This window comes from Plectrocnemia conspersa, unplaced genomic scaffold (genome assembly GCF_051122295.1).
Source record: "Plectrocnemia conspersa isolate PC_06_02 unplaced genomic scaffold, ASM5112229v1 ptg000009l, whole genome shotgun sequence".
Lineage (NCBI taxonomy): Eukaryota > Metazoa > Arthropoda > Insecta > Trichoptera > Polycentropodidae > Plectrocnemia > Plectrocnemia conspersa.
Genome location: NW_028277173.1, coordinates 17,256,995 through 17,283,991, shown reverse-complemented (window position 1 = coordinate 17,283,991; position 26,997 = coordinate 17,256,995). Strand labels below are relative to the sequence as shown.

Genomic DNA, 26,997 nt, shown 5'->3' with positions numbered 1-26,997 from the left:
TATAGAAAAAAACATAAAATATGATGTACGAATATTACTACACAATACCTACGTTTTTTTAAATTTAAATCAATATTTGTAGTGCTAAATTTTTATAAATAATTTGTTTTCTAGGGATCTTTAATCTCATCTAATATTAAAGACAATAACCGTAATGATAAGATAGATTTTATTTATGTGTGAAAATTAATAAAATTTATATATATTATATTTTAATTGACATCTTAAAAATTAAATAAAAAAAATCCTTACTTTCTTCTTCACGTTAATGTGTGAACAAAAATTGTTATATTACATGTGGGTATATTGTTATATTACATTCCAGTGTTGCTTCATTTTGGTATTCCAATCATAGTTAAAGAAAGTGAATTGAAATAAGTAGGAAATTGCAAATGTTTTTCTATAGAAGTCGACCTTTAAACAATGTTTTTTTAAAACGTTATGACTTACATATGTATGCTTTTAGCTAGTTATTATTGCATGGTTAGATGTGTATTTTATTCTCAACAATATGCTCACAAATAGTCAATTTTTCTAGATGCAAGTGGCTTGACAGTCTTTCTTTGTTTAAAGCCGATCTTTAGATCTTTTTATAATACAGTTTCCGTTAGTTTCTCTTAACTATGTTTTTACATTAATTCTAATTGACGTACAATATACATATACTTGTCATTTTTAATGATAATAATAATCGAAAATAGGTGTAAAACGAGATAAAGATTATTATATGACCTATGTTAAAAGGTATAAAATGTACTTTTGTACATAATCCTACTATTTTTTGTTGCAGACATATTGCTTTAAAGAGATTTTGCGTCACGCTCTCAAAAGCGTATTTAATTAATTTAATTCATTAAAAATTTAACTCAAAGCGGATTGTATACTACATAATTACCCTAAATGTTTAATGTGACAGATTAAAATTCGCCGAGTATCAACGAAATATTCATATTCTTTTTAAAATAATATATATTGCAATACAGTAAATATCAAATTAAAATGCTCAATATTTGTTTAAACTATGGTACTTAATAGCAAAGCTACTACACACATATTCATTATAAGAGCATTTTCTGATCAAAGATTGACCAGAAATATTGTACAGGAGAGAAATTTAAATTGTACCTATATCATATGAAATTTAAAACTTCATTTTATATGAAATTTAAATGCTTAGTTCTAAATTGATTAGCACTAGTAATTAATTTAAAATTAAATTATACAAAATATCGTCTTTCATCGACCGCTTCTAGATACTTCCTAAATTTTTATATTAGGAGCCAGAGTACTACAAGTCAATTAATTTTAATAAAATATTTTTTTGTCACTTACGATTATCTAAAATAACCATATAAAAAGGAGCGCGTACAACATTGTAAATCTGTGTAACATTGTAAATCTTCAAAAAGTGACAAATTTTAGACTAAGTTTAGTTTAAAATATATATTTTTATTTGATGTTAACATAGGTATACGTTTGAACTATTTGACATCGAGTCCAGGATGTTTTATATGAAATTATTAAAATTTGTAATAAAAAAATACCAATCAAGCATTGTTTTTTTTTTATATATTTCTGTATACAGATGTGTATGTATATTACAAATGTCCCAAATTAAATGCAATTGCTTAATACGCAATAATGTATTTTTAAACGTGATCTTTTTTATAATACTTTTTAGCTCTCTCTCATTAAAATCGATTACGAAGCAACGCGAGTAAGCTTTTGTAAATTTAGGATCCATGACTTGAATCGTAAATATGATCGATTTCGAGCGAAAGTATACAATTTAAATAATAAATAAATTAATTCACTACATTGAGTTTATACAATCATACAAACTTTATGCATAATGTATTTATCATTAAATAATTAAATGCATTTAACAAGCTAAATTATAAAATAATAATATATTCAGATGTATATTACAAGGTTCATTAATTAAACCACACTTTCATTCATTAATTGGAATCAATGGAGGAGTCAAATCGGCAGATCTAAAAACAGTTAAAAAGCATAATTTGTAGACGTGATTTTCCAAATATGCTTTTAAATAATATAAATCACTAATAAAGACAATTACGACATGTTATAGAATAGATATTATACGATAGGTTTTTATATGTTTAAGACAAAAAAGGAGCTTTTGTGATAAAATGGGACACCACCGCGAAAAATAAAAAATAAAATTGCAGATTGAAACGGCAAGAGTATGCGTCGCAAATGTATTGAGAAAGAATAACACACGCATAAAGGATTGCCATCAAAACGACCGTGGAAAATTAACGATCACTTCCCCAGACATATTTACTGACACTCGGGCTTAAAGGCTTAATAACTTCAAGAGCTCTTCAACTTGGACCCACTAAGTTTGTACAAACTTCGAGCAAGAATAAGCCGCCGCTTCTCTCTTTGCATCTCCTAGTTCAGCACAATAGTTGAACTCAAGGTTAGTAAAATATCTTAAAAGTATTGATTGTATTTTCTTAATGTATTTTTCTTTTTAGCTATGGATGACATTTTTTTATTAAAAACAAAAAAACTCCACTTTTTAATATTTTTTAAAATTAATCGATTCAAAATATAATTTCCTACTTAAGATATAACATTCGTGGTTATTTATTATATTTTTTTAATGTTTAAGGATTTGATTCAAAATAGTAATTGGAAGAAGCAAGGGCTAGAGAATAATTTGGATGAATTTCACTGAAATTTCTTGATTTTATCAGGAATTAATTTCGCTACATTGTCACAAAGCAACCATTAAAACGCATATATAGTAGTACGAAATTAAACGTTAATACACCAGTCATTAAATATTACACAACTAGCTGAGTATGCCTTTATTAATATAATGTACGACATCTGTCCTGTTTCTGTTTTTTAGAATATTTGATGCAAGCATACCAAAAAATAAAAAAAAAAATCAATGCGCATTTATGAAAAAAATCCTCCTTGGCCCTTTGAAAGCCCTCAGAAGCAGCTTAGTTCGCATAGAACGGCCCCATTGTACACCGAAGAATAGGCCTCGTTTACTTTAATATGACTTGCGCGATATCCGCGGTGAGCAAAATCCGTTTTCCAGACGTGAAAAAAGTCCAAAAACTCATGATAATGGTAGATACGATACCGGCACTACTTTTATACGTAACTTGTGTGTAGGCTAAACACACGGAACACATACTAAAAAAACAGGATGGTAAAGAGACTACTTTTCTTGTATGTGTATTTGGTTAACATTTAAACGATACTAGTTTATTATTATTATTTTACATACATATCTATTAAGACGTGTAGAGATTGATCGAACATTATATTTCATCCGATACTGAACATCCACCAAACGTTACAAAATTTTAAACTATTTATAGGTAGTAGTTAATTTAAAAAAAATAAAACTGTATTTACAAATGGTATAGACGGTAAATTCAGCTAATCAGCAAAATTGTCTAATCTGCTCTAATTTATAACAAGTAGGTGCGGTCGTATTTATTAACATGTAAATACACATTTCGCACATAATAATTATTTAATTCTAATTTTAAGTACTAAACGGCGGGTAAAAAGTTAGTTCAGTAATATTCGTTCGATAAGTTAGAGTTAAAACGCGGAAAGTATTTTTTTGTTTGTAACGGAAAAGTAAAGCATGTGAAATAATAAAAAATATCAAGACTTCGAAAATGTCTATGAATGAAACATTAAGAATTAGTTATAATATGATTTATGTGATCCGGGAGTAATGCAATATATATATGAAAAAATTATGTTTTTTTTTTCATACATATATTTTTTAATTCACGCAAATGACACCGCGCGATTATGTCGGCGCATAAGTGTTTGGCGCGCATTTTACAGCGCTTATGTCGGAGCGCTTTTGCCCGGCACGCAAAGGACGGGACACTATTTGTTCCTAGGTAAAATTATCACCATCTTAGGTGATAATATACCAGTCGCTAATATCTAAGAAACGTTTCTTAATTTCATGTCTAGAAGATCAGAATTAGTATTTTTTATATAATTATAATTACGATCGGTCATCATAGAGTAGGTTTTAATAAATTTCCCAAACCCCACAATTATATATTGTAAAACATAATTAAAATAAAATAAATAGTAACTTGATTGTAAGCTGTTATAATAGTTACAATTAATAAAATATATGCACTAATTTACAAACATATTTCGGTTTGGTGTATCACTACTTATTGTAGATATTGATTGTGTTTACTCAGTTGTAACGCATTAGGTTAACTCCTGTCATGTTACAGCGTAAGATTTATATTAAAATACTACATATACATACAAATTCGTTTTACATAGATTAATTTACTTTATATTTTAAATATACCCAGTGCCAAATAATATTTTAAAATAGCTTATCCGTAGAATAAAATAAAAATTAAACTATCAGTTATATAATATTATAAAGCAATAACAGATTTTACTGTAAATGTTTCCAAATTTATAAAAAGTCAATTTAGTGACTTATTTATCCTATTTTAAAAGAATTTTTCCATCGCAAGTTTTATAACCTACTTGTTATACATTAATGTGGTATTGGAATTTATGACCACATACTATTCTAGTGTAAGGACAAATCGTTAATTTTTTATGCTTATCAAGTCAATAAATTATATTTATTTTATAATTGAAACAACTATTATTATGTACCTATAGAGCGTAGACCCATGTGCATATATAATTACATTATTATAATTGAAAGCAATGATGGGCAATTATTTTAGAGCCGCTTTTTGTGATACAGTAATTTGAGAGGTATAGTAATTATTTATATACAAAATAATTATTCATTATTTTTTCGTATAAAATATTTTTATTTTTTATTATTTTTATACACGTGTTCTAAAAATATATTTTGTATTGTGCGACGTGTAATTCTCTTTATATATCATTATAACTTCCTAGAACGACGTTAGGTATCTCATAGCATTTGTAGTAAATATTTATATTCAACTGTATTTTAATTATGTGCGATATTTATATAACTGTTATTATTGTGGTATTAATAATTAATTGTTAATAAACATATTTAATTTTATAAATAAAATTTTAAATGAGACGTATTTTTATAAGAAATATTATGATAACTAATCCATAATAAAATAGAGATAAGACTATGATTAACCCTTATTAAACATATTATTGTTTTATGTTAATTATTTAAAGGAATACTCCAGACTGGACTTCTTAAATTTTATATATTTTTCAACAATTGCTTAGTTGCAGAGAGAAAGGAGAAAGAAAGAAATATATATAATACTCCTATAAGAATTGACGATTTTCCAAATAGATAAATTGCATTATAATAAAAAATAATATTATTTTTTTTTCTTATGAATTTATTAAATTATTTATTGGAAAATATAATTGATTAAAAAGAGATTAATATTTTAATACAAAATTTGTGCTTGCAGCAAGCTAACAGTTCTGTCAATTTCCTGTTTAAACAATATACTATTGCTAGAATTATGACTTTGACGATGTCAATAGAAAACTGTTGTTTTCAAAGTAAGAAGAAGTGTCTTAAATGAGTGAAAGGCTTTCAAACTCAAAGTCAACCATTTAAAAGCCGAGTAAGAAAATCGTTTTAGTGTTTTTTATTTTTCTATATTAAATGTATGATTGGGTAACGAAACAATATACAATAAATGTATTTCATTTCCAAAAAGTTAAAAATAAATAAAGGGGTTTTACTAACGATATTATGAGTAAATTTTAAAATATGCATATCTTTAATAAATACTCAAAAAACAAATAGTGGACCAATAACGATAAACACCACTTTTTTGTTATATCAATAAGTTGTGTATAAAAAAGCTAACTTTTGCAGTTAAAATTTGATGTAAGTTTTCTTTACAACAACATTTTCTAATATATATATATATATATATATATATATATATATATATATATATATATATAAAATATTATTATTATACTACAAATATTTTTTTATAAAATACTTTTTGAAAAATGTATAATATAAATAAAATTGCTCAACTAGCATGTTTTAATATTAATAATATTACAATTAAAACTTTATTATTTATATAAAATATATAGTTTCTATAGGCTATGTATTTAAGCTAAAAATAAAATTAATTAAAAGTATTAACGTAAAAAAATAATATGTGTGAGCCGTTTCTGTGACATAATTTTTACCTTAACATGTACCGAGTAATTACGTAGTAATTAATATAATATATGAAAATGAGTTATATTTTGATCAATAACTATTATATTTTTTAATAACACTTAAAACCAATTCTCATTCGATATGTTCCAACAAAAAATGTCATAGAATTATCAATATAGATTATGGTTTACGCCTTGAACAATTAATGTAATGATGCATTAAAAATGTTGAATACCATAAATTGAATTACTATTTGAAGACATAAAAACTACATTAAAAATGTTTTATAAGAAATACTTACTATATATATATATATTTGTTATAGTTATTTAGTACATAAATATAATGAATGCAATCGCAATTTAAATTCTAGAGTCGTTATGAAAATTTTAATAAATATAAACGTACACATAAACGTATTCAATTTCATCGGTGGGAAACTGGCGATATTGGCAAATATGCAAAGCGGAGAAGACATTTTGCTACTTTTCCTATTCAATTTAAGGGGTTGACGCTTTTGTCCTTTCATATCAGCGACGTGAAAAATACTTTGTAAAAGTTTTCTCATCGCCAAGGAAAATGCGGTACATGTACAACGTAAAAATGTCTGCAACTCGTCTAGTGCGACAGCTCTTTTCCAACTTTGTAATAATGTCTTCAATTTTAGCTTTACACAGTGTTCAACGTTTTACAATGTAAACAATAGCATATTTTTCTGACGTGGTAGAATAATACCTTATATAAAACATCAATTGTAAATCAAATATGTAATTTAATATTTTTTTTTGTTTGAAAATTGGAATTTTTTATACTTTTTATATTTTATTTAATACTTTTTTACTGACATCGGTTAAAGATAAAATTGAAATGAAATATAATGTTTTTACTGTAATTTATTTAGCACACCCACAACTTTCAAACCTTTTGAGGTTAAAGATAATTTTAAAAACCTCAATTTCATATAGCCTGTTTTACAATTATAAATTGTCTTTTCTGTTTATTTTATTGGAAAAAACTGTTTTTGTAAAAGAGCAATAGTTGGGGTATTAATTTATAGAAATGAAAAATAAATTTTGAACGAATATATTTTATATGCCATAGTTTTTAAAACATATTTTTTTATAAGGTTAATATATAGTTAAAATCATATTAAATTATGGCGACTGTTCGCTTAACTTTTTATATTTTTAAAATTGCTTTTCGAAAAAAATAATGTAGTGTAATTATTTTTTTTTAAATTTAAATATATATATATTGCGCAAGCTTGACATTACAATTTTTATAAATCACATAAAAAAATGGTTGGACACTAACATAATATTCCTTAATTAAATATAATTTTAACGAAAAATATGTCTTAACTCTTGCTTCAATGCAATAGTACGAATTTTTATCCTTGAACCATTAGCTATTATGTTAAATACATTTTAACTAAATTTTAGAAATTAGTAATGAAATACTAATCAAGTTATTTGTTTCATCTACAAAGTGCAAATGTTTTAAACTAGATTTAAATACATACACACACTATGTACGAGAGACATTCTGAAAATAAAAATACAAAGTCCAGAAACACGTCTTTTCTCTTTACGAATAGCTAAAATCGATTAGTAACCGAGGAACAAACGGAGCTGTTTAGTTACAACAGTCGTTTTTATTTATATTCTTTATAATTATTGCATATTTAATTTAAATATAAGCTAATTTTTATACTCATTTAATCGATGTATATTGAAAAAAAAAAATCCAGGAAAAATCATTTTTCTAGTGTTTATCTTTTACAGATTTCTAACATATTTGCGTACTTTTATTTTTCATGTATTTTAATATAAAATACTGAAATAAACAGTAATTTTAATAAATGAATTATAATATTAATATTTTACTTTAATTTGTTTTGGCATATTTCTATTTTTTCTGTTGAAAATCATAACTTTTAACAATATTTTAATTGTGGTATTATATTAGTGTTATATTTTTTTTTGTATTTAGTTACTGTATATCTCTTTTTATATTTTTCAAATTAAATCACTAATGTATACTATAAGTACGTATATGTATTGACTTTTATTTTATTTTGCATTAAAATATTATTACTTATAAATCTACCTCATAATTTCCCTTACTATGCAATAATATTTAATCTAACAATTTAAAATTTACAACTAAATTATAATATACGCAAATAAAAAAAAATCTCACTTTTCTACTACATATTACAAACAATAATAAACCCAACTTAGATCTTAGTGTCACTTCATGTGATACTTAAATTTCGCTCAATATATGTTATTTATACAATTCAATATAATAAATAGTTTGTTAGCGCAGTAATATATGGTTACTCTATGAATATTAATAATCCAGACATATTAATTAATCGTAAATATCAAGGAAGATACTATTTTAAAACTTGATTTTCCTGACATTTGGGTTTATACAGAACTTGGCATTTAATTTAAAGTTCTTCCGCATAGTTTTTTTTATATTTGAAATATTATTTTTGATAATTAGTGCATCTAAGTATTTAAGTACATGAATTATATATTTTAATTGATTGTAAAAATATAAAATATTTATCTTAGCCGGATATCATGTAACATATATTTTGACCCGATGTTGTATTATGGCGAATTATTCAGTTTTACTTAGCACAGGGTGGTTGCCTGGGGCTACCGGCAATAATTACCGACGTGTTTTTTCTGTGTACCTTTTTAAAGCCATTATTTCACTCGCATGTGATATTCGAGGGGAAATATTTAGGTTGTTAGAAAAAAAAGTTGAGTAGTAACCAAACAACTTGTGCGCTGCGTTGTTCTCTATCGATCGAATAAAAAAACGAATATTTTCGCCGGTTTAATAAATGTTTGCGTTAATAATTAATTTGCGGTTATTTACAGAAAACTTTTCAGCTGTTCAAATTTGATATAATTACTGAGAAAACACAAACAGATTTTTAAAGTTTACATAGGAATATTTAAAAAGGTGGTGCGTTCAATATTCAGGTGAAATTTTATGGTGTAGTTTTAAATAAATTAACGAAAAATATTAAATATGTATTTTAAAACGGTTTACTAACTTTTATTTGCTAAAATTTTAAGCTACTTTTTAATTTATATTTTTTTTTGATTATGTTAATATTTTTAAGAAGCAGGCTATTTCTGAGAAGGAAAAATATATTAAGTATTTATATACCTATGTATTAATAATAGTTTTACAAGAAGTTCATGAAAATAAATACAATTAAAATGAAAACCTACACAGAAAATGCGTAGTAAATCAATTATCGATCCGTTCTAACGAGTTCATACAATTAGAGAATTCCATACCATGTGCAAACTATCAGGTATGAAAGTAACTTAATAATAAACTAAAAATTACTATTTTAAATAAAAAATAAATATTTAATTGTACAATGTGAATACTATTGCTCATATATGATATGAGCTATTTAAAGCAGCATAATATTAAGCAAACATCGATGATTTTGTTACGTAATATTTGAGCAAGCTAAGTTTGGTTGACTGGAAAGTTTCCCCCGGAACACAAGAAAGTTTCAGCCGCCACACAAAGCCGAAGCTGAAAACGCCAAACTCCAAAAGTTTGGTTTCGGCTGAATTAGGAATCGTCTCACAAAAGGCGCCGACGAAATTTAAGTGCAAATCAAAGGACAAAAATGGCAACAGAGACGCTTTTGATTGAAAGTTTGTCTGACTACATATAAAATTATTTCCCGTAACACTCTAAAATTTCCTAATACCACTAGTTTATCAAGTTATATGGCTTAGCGATTTAATCGCCTAAGGTTGTAGTTTTGCAATGATTGAGGAAAATTCCTGCAAAACGTGTCAGATTCATTAAGGTAAAACTGTGTACGTGTTGCGTGACTGAAAAGTTAAAGGATCACGCAGTTTGATTCAATCTATTTGTAAATCTAAACTTTGAAAGTATTTAAAACGATATACATTTACATGTACAAGGTCACTATATAAATCGTGCAGATTTGTAAAAAGTATCACATTAATATACATATCTTTTTGTCTCTGGAATTTATTTATTTTTGACAGTGAAAAAAATAAAAAATATTTTTAATTGCTTTTAATTAATATACTCCAATTTATTTATTTGTGTTACAAATTTATTGCTCGGAGAAAAGTAAGTTAATAAAATGGTTATTATTAGTGCATAGAAAAAAATATAGTTTTAAGGACAAACTGTATATTCTATTCAAGAAAAAAATATGATTTTTACCAGCAAAAATAAATATGTTAATGCCAAAGTAAAAGTTTTCATTGATTTATCAGTTATTTTTTTTTTAATGAACTGGATAAACGAATCATGTCCTAGTTAGTATATACTGATGCTCTGCAAGTTATAATATACATTCGTAAATCTAGAGATTTTGCCTTAGGGTGCGCTTTAATTAGGAAATGTGTTTTTAGAAGTGACGCAAAAAATGCCGAGGATTTTAAAAGTAAATTAGCGGTGAACGCCTCGCCGGATGCTGGGTTTGGGGTATAAGAGTGTTTGCAGAGGTTAAATTAAAGTTTAATTCAATTTGTTGCTTCAGACCCTGTACGGCCAATGGCGTAAACTTCTTATTTGCAACTAGTATATTTTTATTTAGATTATTTTTCTCCTAGTTAAAATTAATATTATGTTTTAAAAATTAAAATAAAATTAATTTAATTATTATTTATTTAGCTTAGCAAAATAAATCTGATATTTAAAAAAAATATGTAAGCCCGCTATATTTTATAGTAATTTCAAGAGCAGCAAAACATAATTTATATGTTAAAAAGCAAACTAATATACCTATGTATAAATAATAATAAATTTTAAGCAAATCTTACTATAATTACATATAATGTACAATATTTATCAAGAATTTTAACTTAAAAATAAAAGCGGTTATATATTGTATTTTTTTTAACAAATTATTAATTTATTAATATAAATATGTTTTATTGAACAATAAGAGAGTAATAAAGAATATGATTAAGTATGATATATGAATGCAAAATAGAATAACTTATTAAAATTAGGTATTAAGGAATGTATATTGATTATAAATTAGAATAAATAATTATTAATCACATTATACGTGAAAAGAGATAAAAAATTGTAGATTAAAATACACAAGTACCTAAAATAAAAATAATAAATAATGTTTCTCATATCAATTTCGATGTTTTCTATTACTCAAAAAATATTTTTTTTATTCAAGAATTGTCGTTGAAATTTATATTATTTCTGTATATGGAAAATATTTTACTGATTTAATTTACAATAGTTTAGATCAGTATTTATGTTAGTTAATAATTTAAATATAAACGAACCCGAAAGATAATAAGACATTTAATACAAATTTACGATTCTCAATAAATAATTATTGCATTATTTATTTATTTAAAATAAAAAATGTATTTAATTATTATATAAGATATATTATAAAAGATATTTAATGCATCATTTTCCATTACATGATATTTTCTCTCGTATTTTGTAAAAAAAATGTGAGCATATGATTTATATAGAATTTACATGAAAACATTGTTTGGTTTAGCCGGTGAAGTAATCCTCGCCAAGGATAATAATCTTTGAAATTTAAATTTTTATGTTTAACGGCAAGTTCAAAACTATATGTTTGCTAATCGACATTCCTAGAGTCCGTCATAAAACTTTTTTTTTTTGAAGTGTATATATAAAATATTTGTTTTATTTTATTAACAGCTGATTAAATGGAATTAAAACTATTAATTCTAAAATTACAGCATCAAGCCATTAAAATATATGTATATAACATTTTATTAGAAATGTAGAAAAACCTCAAATTTTTTTGAAAAATGAGAAATCAACACGCATTTTTTCTAGAAATCTTAAGAAATAATTTTATAAAATAAACACTATATTGATATAATGGGATTATTCGACCACATTGAAAATATTATAAAACATATTTATAGCTCATTTTGGTCTGGTAAAGAAGCTGTGCTGAGAATTTTTGATGCGGATTTTAGATTAAGATTTTCTAAAACCAGAGAGTACTTGAATTTTAGATAATTAATCATTGGCAGCTTTTATTGCAATCCAATGATCTATTATCTAAATGAAAGCTATTCTGTTTAAATTGCTCTCGAATAAATCATAGAAAAAGTAGATTTAGAAAATGTGACATATTATATTTATCGATGTTATTTTAGTTATTTTGTAGCGACATTGAATCTGTATCTGTGTGAATATGATGCATAAGAGATTGAAATCTATGACTCAAGTAATGACCCAGCTCCAAAAATGTGATATCTAATTACTATTTGTTTTAAAGTATGATTTATTAAAAAAAAATACACCTTAAGTGTACGTGAACGGTTCTTATTAATATACATCCCTATTTGTAAATGCATGTATACTCGACTTAATTACTCGGAATCTCACTATCGGCGATTCAACGTCTTAAGTGTATAGATAAGTATCCATAAAGGTCTTGGAACTGGTTGAAAATTTTTTTTATGTACTTTGATGGGGCAGATTGTCTGACCGCTTTATTTGTATAAGGACGATTTTACATCATAATTTCTATTATTTATCCCTTAACTCAAATCAAATCTAAAAAAATAAAGTTAAGCTATTGATTGACAATTAAGTATAATACAAATTAAGGTATGTTAATAGAACAAAGATGGATATTTTCATATGAATATTGGTACACGTGCACGAAAATATTCTAAATTCAATTTTACTCAGCATGGCCACTATGAATAAAACATAAAACGACCAAAAGTGGAACGAATCGAATCGCATCGCTAAGCTTAAAAAAGCCAATACTCCAGTTTTAATTGCTTAAAAATAAAAATACGAGAGTTTTCCGCTTAATATAAAATCAAGCTATGATACAAACAACGACAAAAACCAACAAAAAATAATTTATGAGATAAACGGTTACGGTCAATAGAACTTTAATATGCGCATAATATTAGAGTATCTATAAATATATGCGCTTAATAATTGTACATAATGTAAATAAATCGTTAGGCAAATAATTATGATTTCGATTAGGCGGAAGGCTTCAAATCGTTTACGATTTGCCGACTCAAAATATAAGTGTGTACTTAATCAAGTATTCCGTATAATGTACATAAAAATAAAACATATTTTTCACTATAAAAATAGACAATATAATTAATTGTCTGATTATGTTGCATCGTATAATTATTTATTAACTAACTATACAAAAAAGGGTGTACATTTTATTATTATAACTATATAGAAAATAATTATTACACATTATAATCAAATGATTTCACTAAATATATGCAATGTTTGGGAGCTATTGACCTGCATACACAATGCAATTACTTAGAGATACTCTCGAAATGTGTTTGCCATAATGTTGATACTGTAAATCTGTTAACGGATCATTCGTTTGAATAAATCAACGGTACAGTTATCTCCCGGGAATTTTGCAATTATTTATGGAAATCGGAGGGATGAAACCAAATAATCTGTGCAAAGCGAAAAGTTATTTTTCTTTATATTTCTGCATATACATAGAACAAAATTAAGGTTATTATAGCCAAATTTTATTTTAATCATTGACATAATAAAATTCTCATTTAATTTATTTACAATCGTGGGCTCGAAGAAGAGAGTTTTATTACATTTTTATAGTAATTACTGTTAATATAAACACTAGGTTTATTTCGAATCTGCCAAATTGTGTTTCAGACAGTTTAGAGCAGCATTTAATGTATAATATATCTACCGATAAAAATGAATTCATATATGACACCAGTAAAAATATAACTACACATTCACTGTAACATATTGGAATAAAATTTAAAATAAACTTCTTATTTCATCAGTAAACAAATCTTGACAGCTAAGAGTAATAGATATAATAAATTAAATCATTGATATAATTTATTATGATTAGGTATACTAATCCGCAATTAAATATACACCTGTTCAAATATTTTGTTTGAATATAGTCTCTGATTAAATATTAGTTTTGTGTAAATATGTGATATCAAAAGCATCCAAACTCAAATTTCGCGATATGTCGGTTAAATATATATGCAATATCACCACATATTCTGGCATCGTTAATACCAACATTTATACTGTATCTATGCTCATGTATCTATTACGTACAGGTGGTTTTACGTTAATTTTCGATGAATAACGTAAAAGTCGTTGCTTCAATAATTTTTGTACTACAAATATACAGGAAAAATATGAAAGTGAAATATAGGCGAATGAAAATGTACTGCCAAGTTTCACATTGACTGTCTGTCAATCAAAAACGATTGGTTTATTTATATTTAAAATACACATGTGCCTTCAATATAATGATAAATTGATAAATTGCTCATACATTTAAATATAAACATATACATAATTTACTTAAGATTCGAAAGTTGTAATTGATTTTAAAATATAAGGGTATGGGTAAAGTTACACTTTAATTACAGTCGCGTTGGAGCACTTTATACAAGTATATAACAATATTTGCAAAAAGTACTATTTGCTATGATAAATGTATATATTATGGCATAAAAATGCAATATAGATAGAATCCAATAACATACTTCCCGCAAAGCTAAAGAGAAATAATTTAGCTGTAACCAAAAATAAATTGCTTCTTAAGAATTCTACTTTCATTATATGCAAATACAGTAAACGAAATGAACCTTTACTATGTTCTTGTTTTTATATTATTCTCTAATGTTTCTTAGAGTTTAATATAGTAACTTTACATTTGAAGTAACGAACAACTTTAATTTACAAAATTCTGGTCTTATATATGCTTATTGTATCTAAATAAAGTACTATAACAAAATATAAACATATTGATTTTGATGTCATATTTATAAACATATTTTATTCAAATATTATTATACCTCCAAAATATTACTAAATTAAATATAGGTCACCAGTGGAAATCCAACACGCACATACAACATATTCGATGTTTTCAACCGCAAACCCAACAGTTTGATTGCCATTCAAATTTTCCATCAACCTAAGCGATAAAAAATACTATCAACATTTCGGATCGAGTCGTATTAAGTCAGATATATAATATTATCAATTTAGGATATTGAAACATGTACAACAAGGACCATTGTATCAAACAAAGGATACACTGTTTTAATAAATAATTGCGCAGTGGTTGCTCCGACCTTTGCTAAATTATTTGTACTAATGCATATTGCTATCGAAACAATTTCGTCAATTGCTTAGGTTTGGGTGATACGAAACAAAAATATCGATCCAAATTATGTATGAAATAAAAATAATATTATGTTAATAACGTGTCAAGATTCAATAACGCGGTTTGGTGATAAGGACCAAAGCTAACAAAGGTAATGCGGGTTTAGTTGGAATTAGTCTTGCTTTGTGGCCTTCTTAAATCATGCTCAAATAATTCGGTTGTGAATACGGCGAATAGTTCCAATCTGTTCGAGTATCTTAGATTGAAACAAAACTGTGAATGAATGCCTTAGTGAGTGTGCATTTTATGGTCGGCGAGTTTATAGCTCATTACTCTCCATTGTCTGTGAGAGCTTTTTTGTTGGTCAAAAGAAAAGATTAAATTTACTGGATGATGGCTATTAGAGACAATCAATTATTTCATTAAATTTTATAATTATATAAAAAAGAAAATTAGGCATTTTAATGATAATAAATGTTCATGCTTAACAAATATCGACCATAGTGTTTTTAATTTGTATCGTGTCTGGAATTTATATAATTTATAATTTCGATCATTACAAATTAAGTTTTCATAGATTTTCATAAGTTCACGGAGGAATATTGTGATAAATAATTTTAATACAATCGATCTAGGTCGTGCATATGTGAAGCGACTAGTGTTTATTCTCAAGAATTTCTGGAGAAAAATGACAAATAGAGAATTCTCTTTGAGTGTACGAATTTTTTTAAACTTTGTAAATTTTTTTTATACAGCTGCATGAGAAAGAGTGAATCCGTGCCATGTGTTTGAAATTTACTTTGAATAATGTAGTAATAATAATATAGAATTTTCGACGGACGAGGCACGTTTAAGCCATAAAAAATAAAAAATAAATATATAAAAAGGTCTCCAAACTATATTAGTGTATTTTATATAGCATTTAATAAATTATGTATTCGTTACACAGCCTTTTTTAGAGGCAGGGGATTATTGTGGCTTTAGCTGTAATTATCGTTTATAATTATTAAAATATATGTCACTGATTTATAGACTTTGATTTCAGGCTGGTGTTTCTTGTATTATTAAGTATTTGTTGTACCCTAATGTGGCGTATATTTGATACGGAAGATGTATAATAAATAATTATGACTTATGCAAGTAAATAAAGAATAATTGTATGTTCGACTAATATGTATGTCGGCAAAGGCAGAACTTAATTTAACTGGGTGGTCTTATAGAAGCATTTGATTATTTTTATTTACCTGCTACTCTTAATTCTTAGATATATTTTATTTTTGTTTACAAAATACTTTCAAAGTATATAATGAATTGCATAAAATACAAGTAACATAAAAGGTTTTTATTATTGGTATACTTGTGCATTTGAACGACGTCTTATCCGCATTGCGCCGCGAAAATTCTAATGCAACACGGCATCAGTAAAATTATGTAGTGTTTTCGTGCGCTTTATCGACCCTGTGGGGTAAAAAAACGACGATCCAACGGCGCAAAGAGGGTAATTACAACCCTCAGACTGAAAGCTATGATTAATAAGCTTTTTCAGAACCAATGCGGGTATGTCGAATTGTCGAACGGACCATAAAAATATACATAATATATAGTATGCTGTAATTGCTAAGGTTAGTACTAATTGTCAAATTTTAGTCCATGACCGTGATTAGTACAAGTTAGTGTTACTCAACAGTAGGGAATGAACAATCTCATAAAGAAATCATTGGATCGATAAGATAATTATACACTAGAGCGTGACGTGCCAGGACATGCAATATAAAATACTCGTTGACTTGTAGTACTCAACCTATTAAAAGCTCTATAAATAGAGCTTTACCTATATGCATCTATTTCTATGAATTAATACTAAAAATCGCTTACGCGATATGACAAATATTCCGATAAAACGCTTAGTATTTGGCGTCCACACAATGAAAAGCTTTTCAATTCCTTTTATAATACATTATACACGCATAATGTTTATTATGTGTAGACGCAAAATGTCCGTAAAGTACAAAAGCGACATCGCGGAATGAGCGGTCTGTTTCGCTTTGCTCAAAGGGGAAAAAATATCCTAACAATGGAATCCTGTAATATTTTCCGAGCTTTCAGGTTACTTTGAACGGAAACAAATAAACGCGATCGACTCGGAAAACCGAAAGCTTTCTAAAGCAAACTATTTAATTAAAACGAATAGCGGCAATCGTTTTCGTTTGAATAAAATTTGGTGTTAAACTAAAAACTGCACTTCGTTAACAAAGTACTGTTGTACAGTTCGTTATCAAGTAGTAAATATGCAAATAGTTTATGACCGCAAAATAAAAGCTTTCTATACCCTAAGAATTTTATTTGACAAAATGCAATACAATCAATATTGCACTGGTGAAATAAAAATATTTATGCCATATTGCAGAACTGTGTATTTTTAGTACTGCTGATGCAGAAAATCGACTCAAATACAAACTCTTATTATAGGTTTGTATTTCTATTTACTGCTTTAGATATTGAAGTATACATTTTATTATGAAATACGTTTAGTGAAACAATACACATTGTGTTTTATTATATGATAAATTAAATTTTTAATATATTTAAATAGCATTAAAATGCAACATTAGATCAACGTACACAGAAGATAACCTAAGACCACTTGTATTTATAAAAAATAGGATAATGAACCTAAAATAAAATATAAGCAATGAAAATGTACTTAAAAAATAAAACTTTAAATGTAGAGTAAAATTGTATATTAAAATGTTTTAATTGATTTCCATAAGATTTTTAAATTTTCTTAAATTACTATCACAAATAAAATTGATATATTTTAAATATCTATCTAAATTTATATTGAAAACGATATTAGGAAAATTCCTACAGTTTTTAAAACTATTTTTTGTATTTCATTATAACTTTTAATTTCAAATAAGTAGCCGATAATTAGTGCAGTAATTATTAAACTTATACAAACATATATGTATGAATTAAAGTAGAGGTGTCCAATCTTTTGAAATATTTGGGCCGCAATACCCGACAAAAAATTTTCATGGGCCGCATATAGAATACGTGAAACCCATAGTACCAATGCATTGATTACAACTGTTTACACACAATAATAAAATATTATTTTTAATGTGAACATTGAGTTTTTTTGGCATCAGTTAAGATACTCGTCTAAAATTTTTGTATGTTTCATACGGAAAAAATAAATGTATTTTTAAAAAATACGTCAATAACAGGGTAGGGTATTTTTAATTAAGCAGTTAAAAATTTATGTAAGTCTAATAAAGACACATTAATGAATATTTCTTGAAATTATATATCTGATTTTAAATGTATACATAAAATCTGCAAGTTTGCAGGCAATGTGTTGATGTCAAATTTACTAAAATACAGTTTCTGTTTTCTGAAATTTAAAAAAATACTTTTAAAGTCAATTTATAAAATAGAAATTAAAGCCGCATATTTTTTGCTGTGTCCGTGGCTTTGTTCAGACAATGTTCCTATTTTTAGATTGTCATAATTTAAATATTCAATTTATTAACTGATATTCATATTGGAGATGTATATTCAGTTAATTTAAATGAGCCATGATATGCAAAAAAAAAAAATATCAGGCATTTTCAAATTCAAGTGCAGGTTTTCCTTTTCAGTTTATGACTTAATTACTATACTGCAGTAAAATACACAATGTCTTTGTAGCTATTTTCCAGAGGATTCAGAAACTTGATATTCATGCTGAATTAATATTATATTATATTATTATTATTAAATTTATTTTGTTAATGACTGCAAAAAATATGTTTTATTTTTCTAACAAAAATTAGTCGTCAGTGTTTTTTTTTTACATTTATTTTGCAGTATATTTTGACTTTTCATTTTAACAGTTTCATTAAGAGATAATGTAGAAGAAATGGTAACAAATATTAATGATTTTTTAAATCTGACACTTATGGGTCAAAAAAGAGGATTTTTTGGTCAAAAACATATATCATCAAAGCTTGTGAGATTTTAAAGTTAAACGGTCAACGTTGCTTTTACTAGGTTCACATAGTATAAACAACATTTGCAAGGTGATTCTTGCGAATAAAATTTGCATGCTACATTGGAATAATTTAAAGCGCGTTTTAGTCATGATTAATAATACATTTATGAACGAACTGTTTATGTAAAATTATATAGTAAAAAGTGCCATTTTTTTAGGCGCAAGTTAAATAACGTGTGTAATGTTAAGATTGTTATATTATTCCAAATAAATAGTATTTAATTAATAAATACAGATGTCCTACATAAAATATTTATATATTAAGTAAAGCTTAACAAAAGCTAAGCAAATTAATGCTGTAAATCCATCCGCATGAAAGCGACGTGTCGAGAAAAGCTACTGAGTAAGATTCCAGGAAATTCCTATCTATGTAGCATATAATCAGTAAATACGTCATAGTGAAATGTTGGCATTGGAGCGATTCGCAGCTCTAAGAAATAAGACAGAGCCATTAAATGCAGAATACAAATTAAATTTAAAAATATGTACTTTAACAATGTTTTTATTAGTTTTACATCTTTGGATTAAATCAATATTTACAGTTACTTCTAAGAATGTTTTATATACATATAAACATACTAACTCACTGTAAAGAAAATATAATGAGTTTTTATATAATATAACGGAAAACAAATATATTTTAAAGGGTGTGACTATTTCATTTTATAGATAACGCATAAAAAACGTTAACAGTTATTCGGTGGCTTATAAGTTTATTAAGAAACAAAAAAAACAGAAGTTTATCTAAAATTGATAGTTATTATTAAAAAAGAACGATTTTTCTTAATTATAACTTTGAGTATATATGTAATACATATGTGCATATTTAAATATCAATTTATACATATGTGCATATATTACATCAGTACTTAAAATATATTTTTTGTGGCAATACAAGATGAAACTGATGTTTGGGGCTCGATGACGTAACTATTACATATTATTTTAAAGTGGTTTTTCATTGTATAAAAATTCGATTTCGCTACAGGGAATTGAACCCATGGCTTTGAATAATCGTTCATAAAAACATTAATAATGCTTGTCAAATATATTAAATTTTATTGTTATAAATGTCAAAAACTAAGGGTATTAAATGTTTTATTTTAAAATATTGTATATTATATATAATTATATAATACTGCAGCAAATTATAGCTATATATGTTAGCTATAAAAGCATACTTATATTAAATTTAACTGTGTATGTTTTAATTTATTTATTAAATATGTTATGTGGTATATCATCTTGTAGGAGGTGCGAGTCCGAATAACGGAAACCGCGTTCGTACTAATTTGCAATTTAAATTCGATTGTAATTAAATTACAACATCGACCTACTGATATACTAACCGATTTTGTTTGCTTTAAAATGTAAATTATTAATAAAACTAGTAAATTTTGCCATTGTGAAACTAGTTTTATACAAAGCTATACAAATAATGAGATTCTCATGGAAATATAGATTTTTTTGGTAATATTTTTGCTTTCATCAATCTAGATGCAAATAATGATTTTAAATTTAAAATCAACGGTTTATTATATATACATACTTATAATGTAAGCACGCTATTATTTATAAACACTGACGACAGTAATATAATAAACCACAGAGAATAAAGTAATGAGCTCTTCCACCACTTTTACTAAATAAACAGGGTAGTAGTTTATAAAATAAATAAAAAATTAAATACCTAAGTGAATACTTGAAAAGTTCTATTAGGACCTTAATCGGTTTGTACAGCTTTTAAAAATATTATGCGTGAGATTTGAAATTGTCGGATTTTGGCATGATGAGTTTTTTAAAATAACGAATTAAAATGAAAAAAATACACATATGAATACTGAAAGCGGGCGCAAACAACAATTAAAGGATAAATAAAAACACTCGCATTAACCTACGCAAAAGAGAGGATTTCAATGGATATTTTGCGCAATTTACACACGATACGGTGACCAAACGACGTCGTAAAGTTTATGGGGGTTCGTTGGCGTACATCAAACCCGATAAGCCATGATTCTCTCATGACCATCGCATAAATTTAATTCGGTCTTTGTTATTATAAAACGAACCTATATTTCTCTCTCGTTGTCATTTTTAAATGTTAAAAAGTGTGTCGCTTTTTATTGTGAGGTCGATGCGGAGAGCGCGCCGGAAAAAATCTGATACGAGTATTTGAGAGAAGTGAGCGGCAGACGTTTCGTAAAAATGACAGGTTTTGCTTTCTCACGAGAAGATGGGGAAAATTCGATCGAAGCTTGTAATGCAGACGTTTTCCTTGTGAATGTGATTCAGAATAGAATTTGTATCATAGGTACTCAGTGAATCGAATATTTAATATAGAAGCCAAGGAAGATGGTATTTTTTATTCATTTTCTAAATTAACTACGTTATATACTATATTAATATAATCGATTTATAATTATTTGGTTATACACAAATGAAGGATTCTTCACAAAAACATTAAAAAACAGAAGTTTGTTAATTTCATTACTTTATTAATAAACAATATTACTGTTGCAAATGCGAATTTGATAGTATGTTTTATTTTGCAAGGACCGGTCGGAGCCAATGTGCGAGATCAATTAATTATATAAACATTTTTATCAGTGAGTCACATCGGAGTGCACGTATATAAAAATTATAATATACAAAAAGTACAATTTTATTTTTGTAATAATATGTAATAATGCTGGAATTTCATATTACTGATTTTAATTGTTGAACACTAAAGTGTGAGTAGGTACATTGTGGAACTTATTTTTAAAAATGCCAATAATACTAATATATTAATAATGCATTTTTCGTAAACCATATTAATACAGCTATAAAATTTGATGACTGCACGATAAATGTAGTTAGAAGATTAGAATTAGTATTCGTTCTAATGGATTTTAACATTTAGTAGTGGCAACTCAACTCACAATTAATAATATAAATTCATATTTCATGTTTTTATTTTATTTATAAACAGAAGTGAACTAAGATTTGATCTTTGCAGTACTCCAAAACAGGTTAATTATTTTTTTCAGTATTGCGAATCATAAACAATACACTATCGACGGTTCTCCATGAAGTTACGAAAAAAATTTCGTTAGGTCATTGGAAAATCTGAGATCATTAACCCGATAAACTTGTTTATTAAGATATACATAATCGTAATATATATTATAGCAATTTAATTATTCATTTCTGAAGATTGTATAAAATGATTGCGGATGGTAAAATGCGCGTTGCTGAGCAACAAATGTTACAGTTATTTAAAAATCTATAACTACAATATAAATAATACAGAATTATTCATGAACATTGAAAAAAAGTTATTATTTCTTACCACCTAATAACAAAACATGGACTAGATTTATTTTAATATATGACAACAACATGTCAAATATTTTTTAAAAAAATCAAAAAAATATAAATATAATGCATTTTAAAATATTTTTAAATGAAAGAAGAGCATTATAAAAAATTAGTGATGTCCCAAATATAATTGCAATAATTCAATAGCTCTACGTTGAACAAACGCAGTTTAAACAACGTTTTTTTCAGAATATACTGCACAATAAAAAATGTTAATTGAACGCTTTCTATGACAAAAAAACCTTAACCACAAAATAGAAACCATCTCTCAAGATGATGCATAATCGCAAGTAAAAATTGCAAAAACCTAGCAAAACATCTCATCTAAAAGAATTCTTTAATTATTGTCGAAAACTTTAACACAATTCGCAAATAAGAACACGAATAAGCAGAATAACTTTTAGCATTCATATGATAAAGATTTTGTGAATAAATGCCAATAATTTGTATTCTAGTAGATAAGAGGCTCTTTAGCTTTTTATAAACCTAGAATTTTATTGAAAGAGTCACATAAAACAGCCATAATATAAGTCGACCAGCGGTTCTTTAACAATTGGTTTCCTGAAAAAACTACGCGGTTCAATAAAACCTCAATAATAGCATAAATCTAAAATAAATATTTGTGCAAATTAACAGCTTATATAAACTTATTGTTAGTCTATTTAAATGTAGAGAAAATTATATATCATAATAAATTCTTAGGTTTCTACATATCAAAACGGACAGTAATTGGAAAATGATTACAGCTGTAAATACCTATATTTTTCAGATATTTTACGAGATGTGTTTTGTTATTTATTTTCTGTTTTTATTTGCAGTCAAATTTGTTTTTTTTAGGCTTCTGTGTTGACAAAATATTTACAAATATATTTTTTGTACTAGCACAAATGAGAAATTTGGCGAGTGTACTGAATGTACTGTAAATATATCGACAATGTTGACCTTGCAGATGAGCCCTGTATAAGACCTCCGTCTGCTGTTAATAAAAAAAATTGACAAACACTGTAAAAGCTAATCCACAAATAACTATGTTGACATTCGCAGTAGAATTTTGCAACCGTTTACGGCAGGCTTGTCAAACTCACGGCTCACGGGCCGCATGTGGCCCTCAGTAAACTTTTTTGCCGCCCAAATAATCTCGAGGATATTCAGCACCCCGTGCAACCACAACATTTTTTCGTTAACGGATGCTAGTGGGAGCTAGTTCACATCTCATTTTACGAAAAAAAAAATTTGAGGTGACATTTTTTGCGGCCATTATAAATTTAAATCTTAAATTTTAGACCTATACTAGTGATTGCGTTTGTAGTATCTGAATGACATAGAAAAGTTAAAACAAAAATAGACTAATGGGTACCGCATGAACTGGCCGAAAGGCTTGTTAGTTATTAGAAACGACAGGGATCCATTATTAAAGAGAATTATTGCCTACGATGAGTAATGTATTAATAACGATATAACCATAAGAGATTTGGACAATAGTTGGAGAGAAAAGAAGCTCCAGATTATGTTTCGTGACTGAGTGCACCAGAAATAAATTATGGCTTAATTATGAAATAATTATTAATCAATCGTTTTTTAACAACAAAATAATATTGTAGAAAAATTAAAAACACGCAAAGAAAATTTATTTAGAACAATATTGTTCTACATATGAAATTGCACTAATTACTACAATTATTACTATAAAATTGGAAATTTTGTGTCATCTTCCATATTCCTATGATTTTTTCCCTACAAATTTATCACCTTTTTAATTATTAGGACTTTTTATAAATACAAAACTCAATAATAAGAGTGATATTATAAAATTTTAGATTGACTTCATAGGATTTTTTATTAACAAGGGATTATCAAACAATCATTTATGTAACTGGAGCATATTTTGATTAAATTTGATTCACCGAAAAAACTAGAAAAATACAGCAATGCAACATTTAGTTGTTTTAAATAGCAATGACGCATTTTGTATTGTACATAAATATTTGTAATGGCATTTCAACTAATACATTTGAGAATGAAGGGATGCTGCTACGACAAAGAATAACACTTATTTGACTCAGCATCTGAGAATGTCATACCGCAAACACGTAATAAATAACCACGACACATTTTTCTATAAGAGAAACAATTATTATTAATAGTTAAAGCAGAGGATTAAGCTCATTTAATTAATATATATTTATAAACAATATATTTTTTGCCAATTGACGACATTTTTAGAAATACACTTCAGCCGAGTTACAAAAAGAGAATCATAATATTCTTTTTGTGTAACTTGATCGAATTTATAAATAGTGTTTAAAAAAGTTACTGAAACATTAGAAATAATTTTATATATACAACTGAATGACAACTATTTAAGCAAGTTTTTTTGTAGTAGTGAGCTTAAAAAATACAATTGTAATACATAGTTACTGTAACCTGAATTATATATTGCAAACGTATGCAATTACTATTACACTGAAATCGTTCAGATAATCGACTACCCACGATAATCAAGAACTAAAAACACACTAAACCAAAAAACCGGTTAGGATGTTCATGCATTTTTTATACGGAGGAAAAAAATATGCAACCTTTCATTTTTATAATGATGGCATTGTCGTAACGCCAGCCATATACATATAATATACATAATAAATTATAAAAAAACAAATTGCTAGTTTCGGATTGTTATTTTTTTACTGAATTGATCAAACGATTACTTACACGCTGAAGTGATAAATGAAGCAAATCCATCCGACGGGATGCTCCAAGAAAACGTAGAGCTTTTCCTGGAATGTTTTTCCTCTCTTGTGGTGGAAGATATATTTGGCCTTGAACTCCTGATCGATCGGTAAGTAGATCGGGTAGTAAGGATCCGGCACTCCTCTAGGAGCTTCGTCAGCTCCGTTCGTTAAGTCTTCTGGGTTGTCACAAACACGCACCATTTTTGTTAAAATTATAAATAAACAAACGTTTATACATATTCTAATCGATGACACGACACCACGCTGTCGTTTCACTCAAATGTAAGGCCGAAGGGGTTATACAGTTTTTTAAAGCGAGCACACAATACATTTTAAAAAAATCACAACTGGTTATACCACTGCTTATGTTTTTTTGTGTAATTATTTCGTAAGCTTGGCGCCAAAAGAACGAGTTATAAAAGAAAATGATCTCCGTTTGATATATTATGCGTTGTGAGACACAAAAGCCCGTAGACTGATCCTTTGTTGCAAATATAATCATGCATATAATAATTTTAGATATGCAGCATTTTACTATTTTTTTATATGAATACAAAAAAGTGAACATTCAACAAATTTAAAAGTGAGCTAAAAACAAGTTATTAAGGATATGCCTAATAATATTCACGAGAAACTCTATTTAACACTTTAATATGACGTAAGAATCTTATAAAATATTTTTAAATTAATATCTAGAATTTTATGTTAAGTAAAAACAATTAAAAACCAGTAACTAAGTAGTGAGACATCAAATTAAAATCGAAGTCCGTAAATTAGTGACATTTATCAATTGACGAACTATTATTATAGCAAACAATCAATTTATGTCATTATTCATGACATAGTTTAATTTTATTTCAATTATATATCACGATACTCATTATAATTATAATTATTTAATAATCACTAACTCCGATCTTATAGACTTAATGAAATTAAAAAGCACTAGGACTCAATTGGGATTCGAACTTATATGTATTATATGACCAAAACGATAGACGAGTGGAATAAGTCTATGACTATTGACTTGAAAGACCTGAGTTCAAATCTCATACGGACATAAGTGTTTTTAAATTTCTATCTTGCCTGGGAGATCAAAATTAGTGTTTATTATATAATTATAATTCGGATCGATCTTCACAGATTAGGTTTAACTAGATTTTCCTAATCTCACGGATGAATATCGTGATGACTAAATCGCGCTTATCTGGTGTTGAAAATTCTCTAATAATGAGCTAATCATATGGATTAAAAAAAAAGTAAAAAAAAAATATAATTCTAATGAAACATTAGTGAGAACGTTTAATTCTAGCATATCTTGAATAACTTATCTACAGAAATAAAGCATGGAAAAATATTTTTGCTTACGCGTCTGTTGAGATACATTTCCTTTCGCTCCCTCGCGTGTTAAGTGACGAGAGTGAGTGAGAGATAAGGGCATGCGTTACATGCATTCCGCAAGCTCACTTCTTCTCCCTCACTCTCGTGACATAACACG

At 26.7% G+C, this 26,997-nt stretch overlaps 1 protein-coding gene across 12 annotated transcripts in view; it reads right to left on the bottom strand.

Moving 5' to 3' along the window:
- The window catches only part of LOC148232089 (potassium voltage-gated channel subfamily KQT member 1-like), a 157,055-nt gene that overhangs the window by 22,261 nt on the left and 107,797 nt on the right, over positions 1–26,997 (bottom strand). For 11 of the 12 annotated variants that reach the window (XM_088193742.1, XM_088193746.1, XM_088193743.1 and 8 more), the window contains one exon: positions 25,480–25,675. The exons of the other annotated variant lie outside the window; for it this stretch is intronic. In XM_088193742.1, the coding sequence (XP_088049868.1) occupies positions 25,480–25,675 (196 nt within the window). The remainder of the gene's footprint in view (positions 1–25,479; positions 25,676–26,997) is intronic. 12 annotated transcript variants of the gene reach the window in all.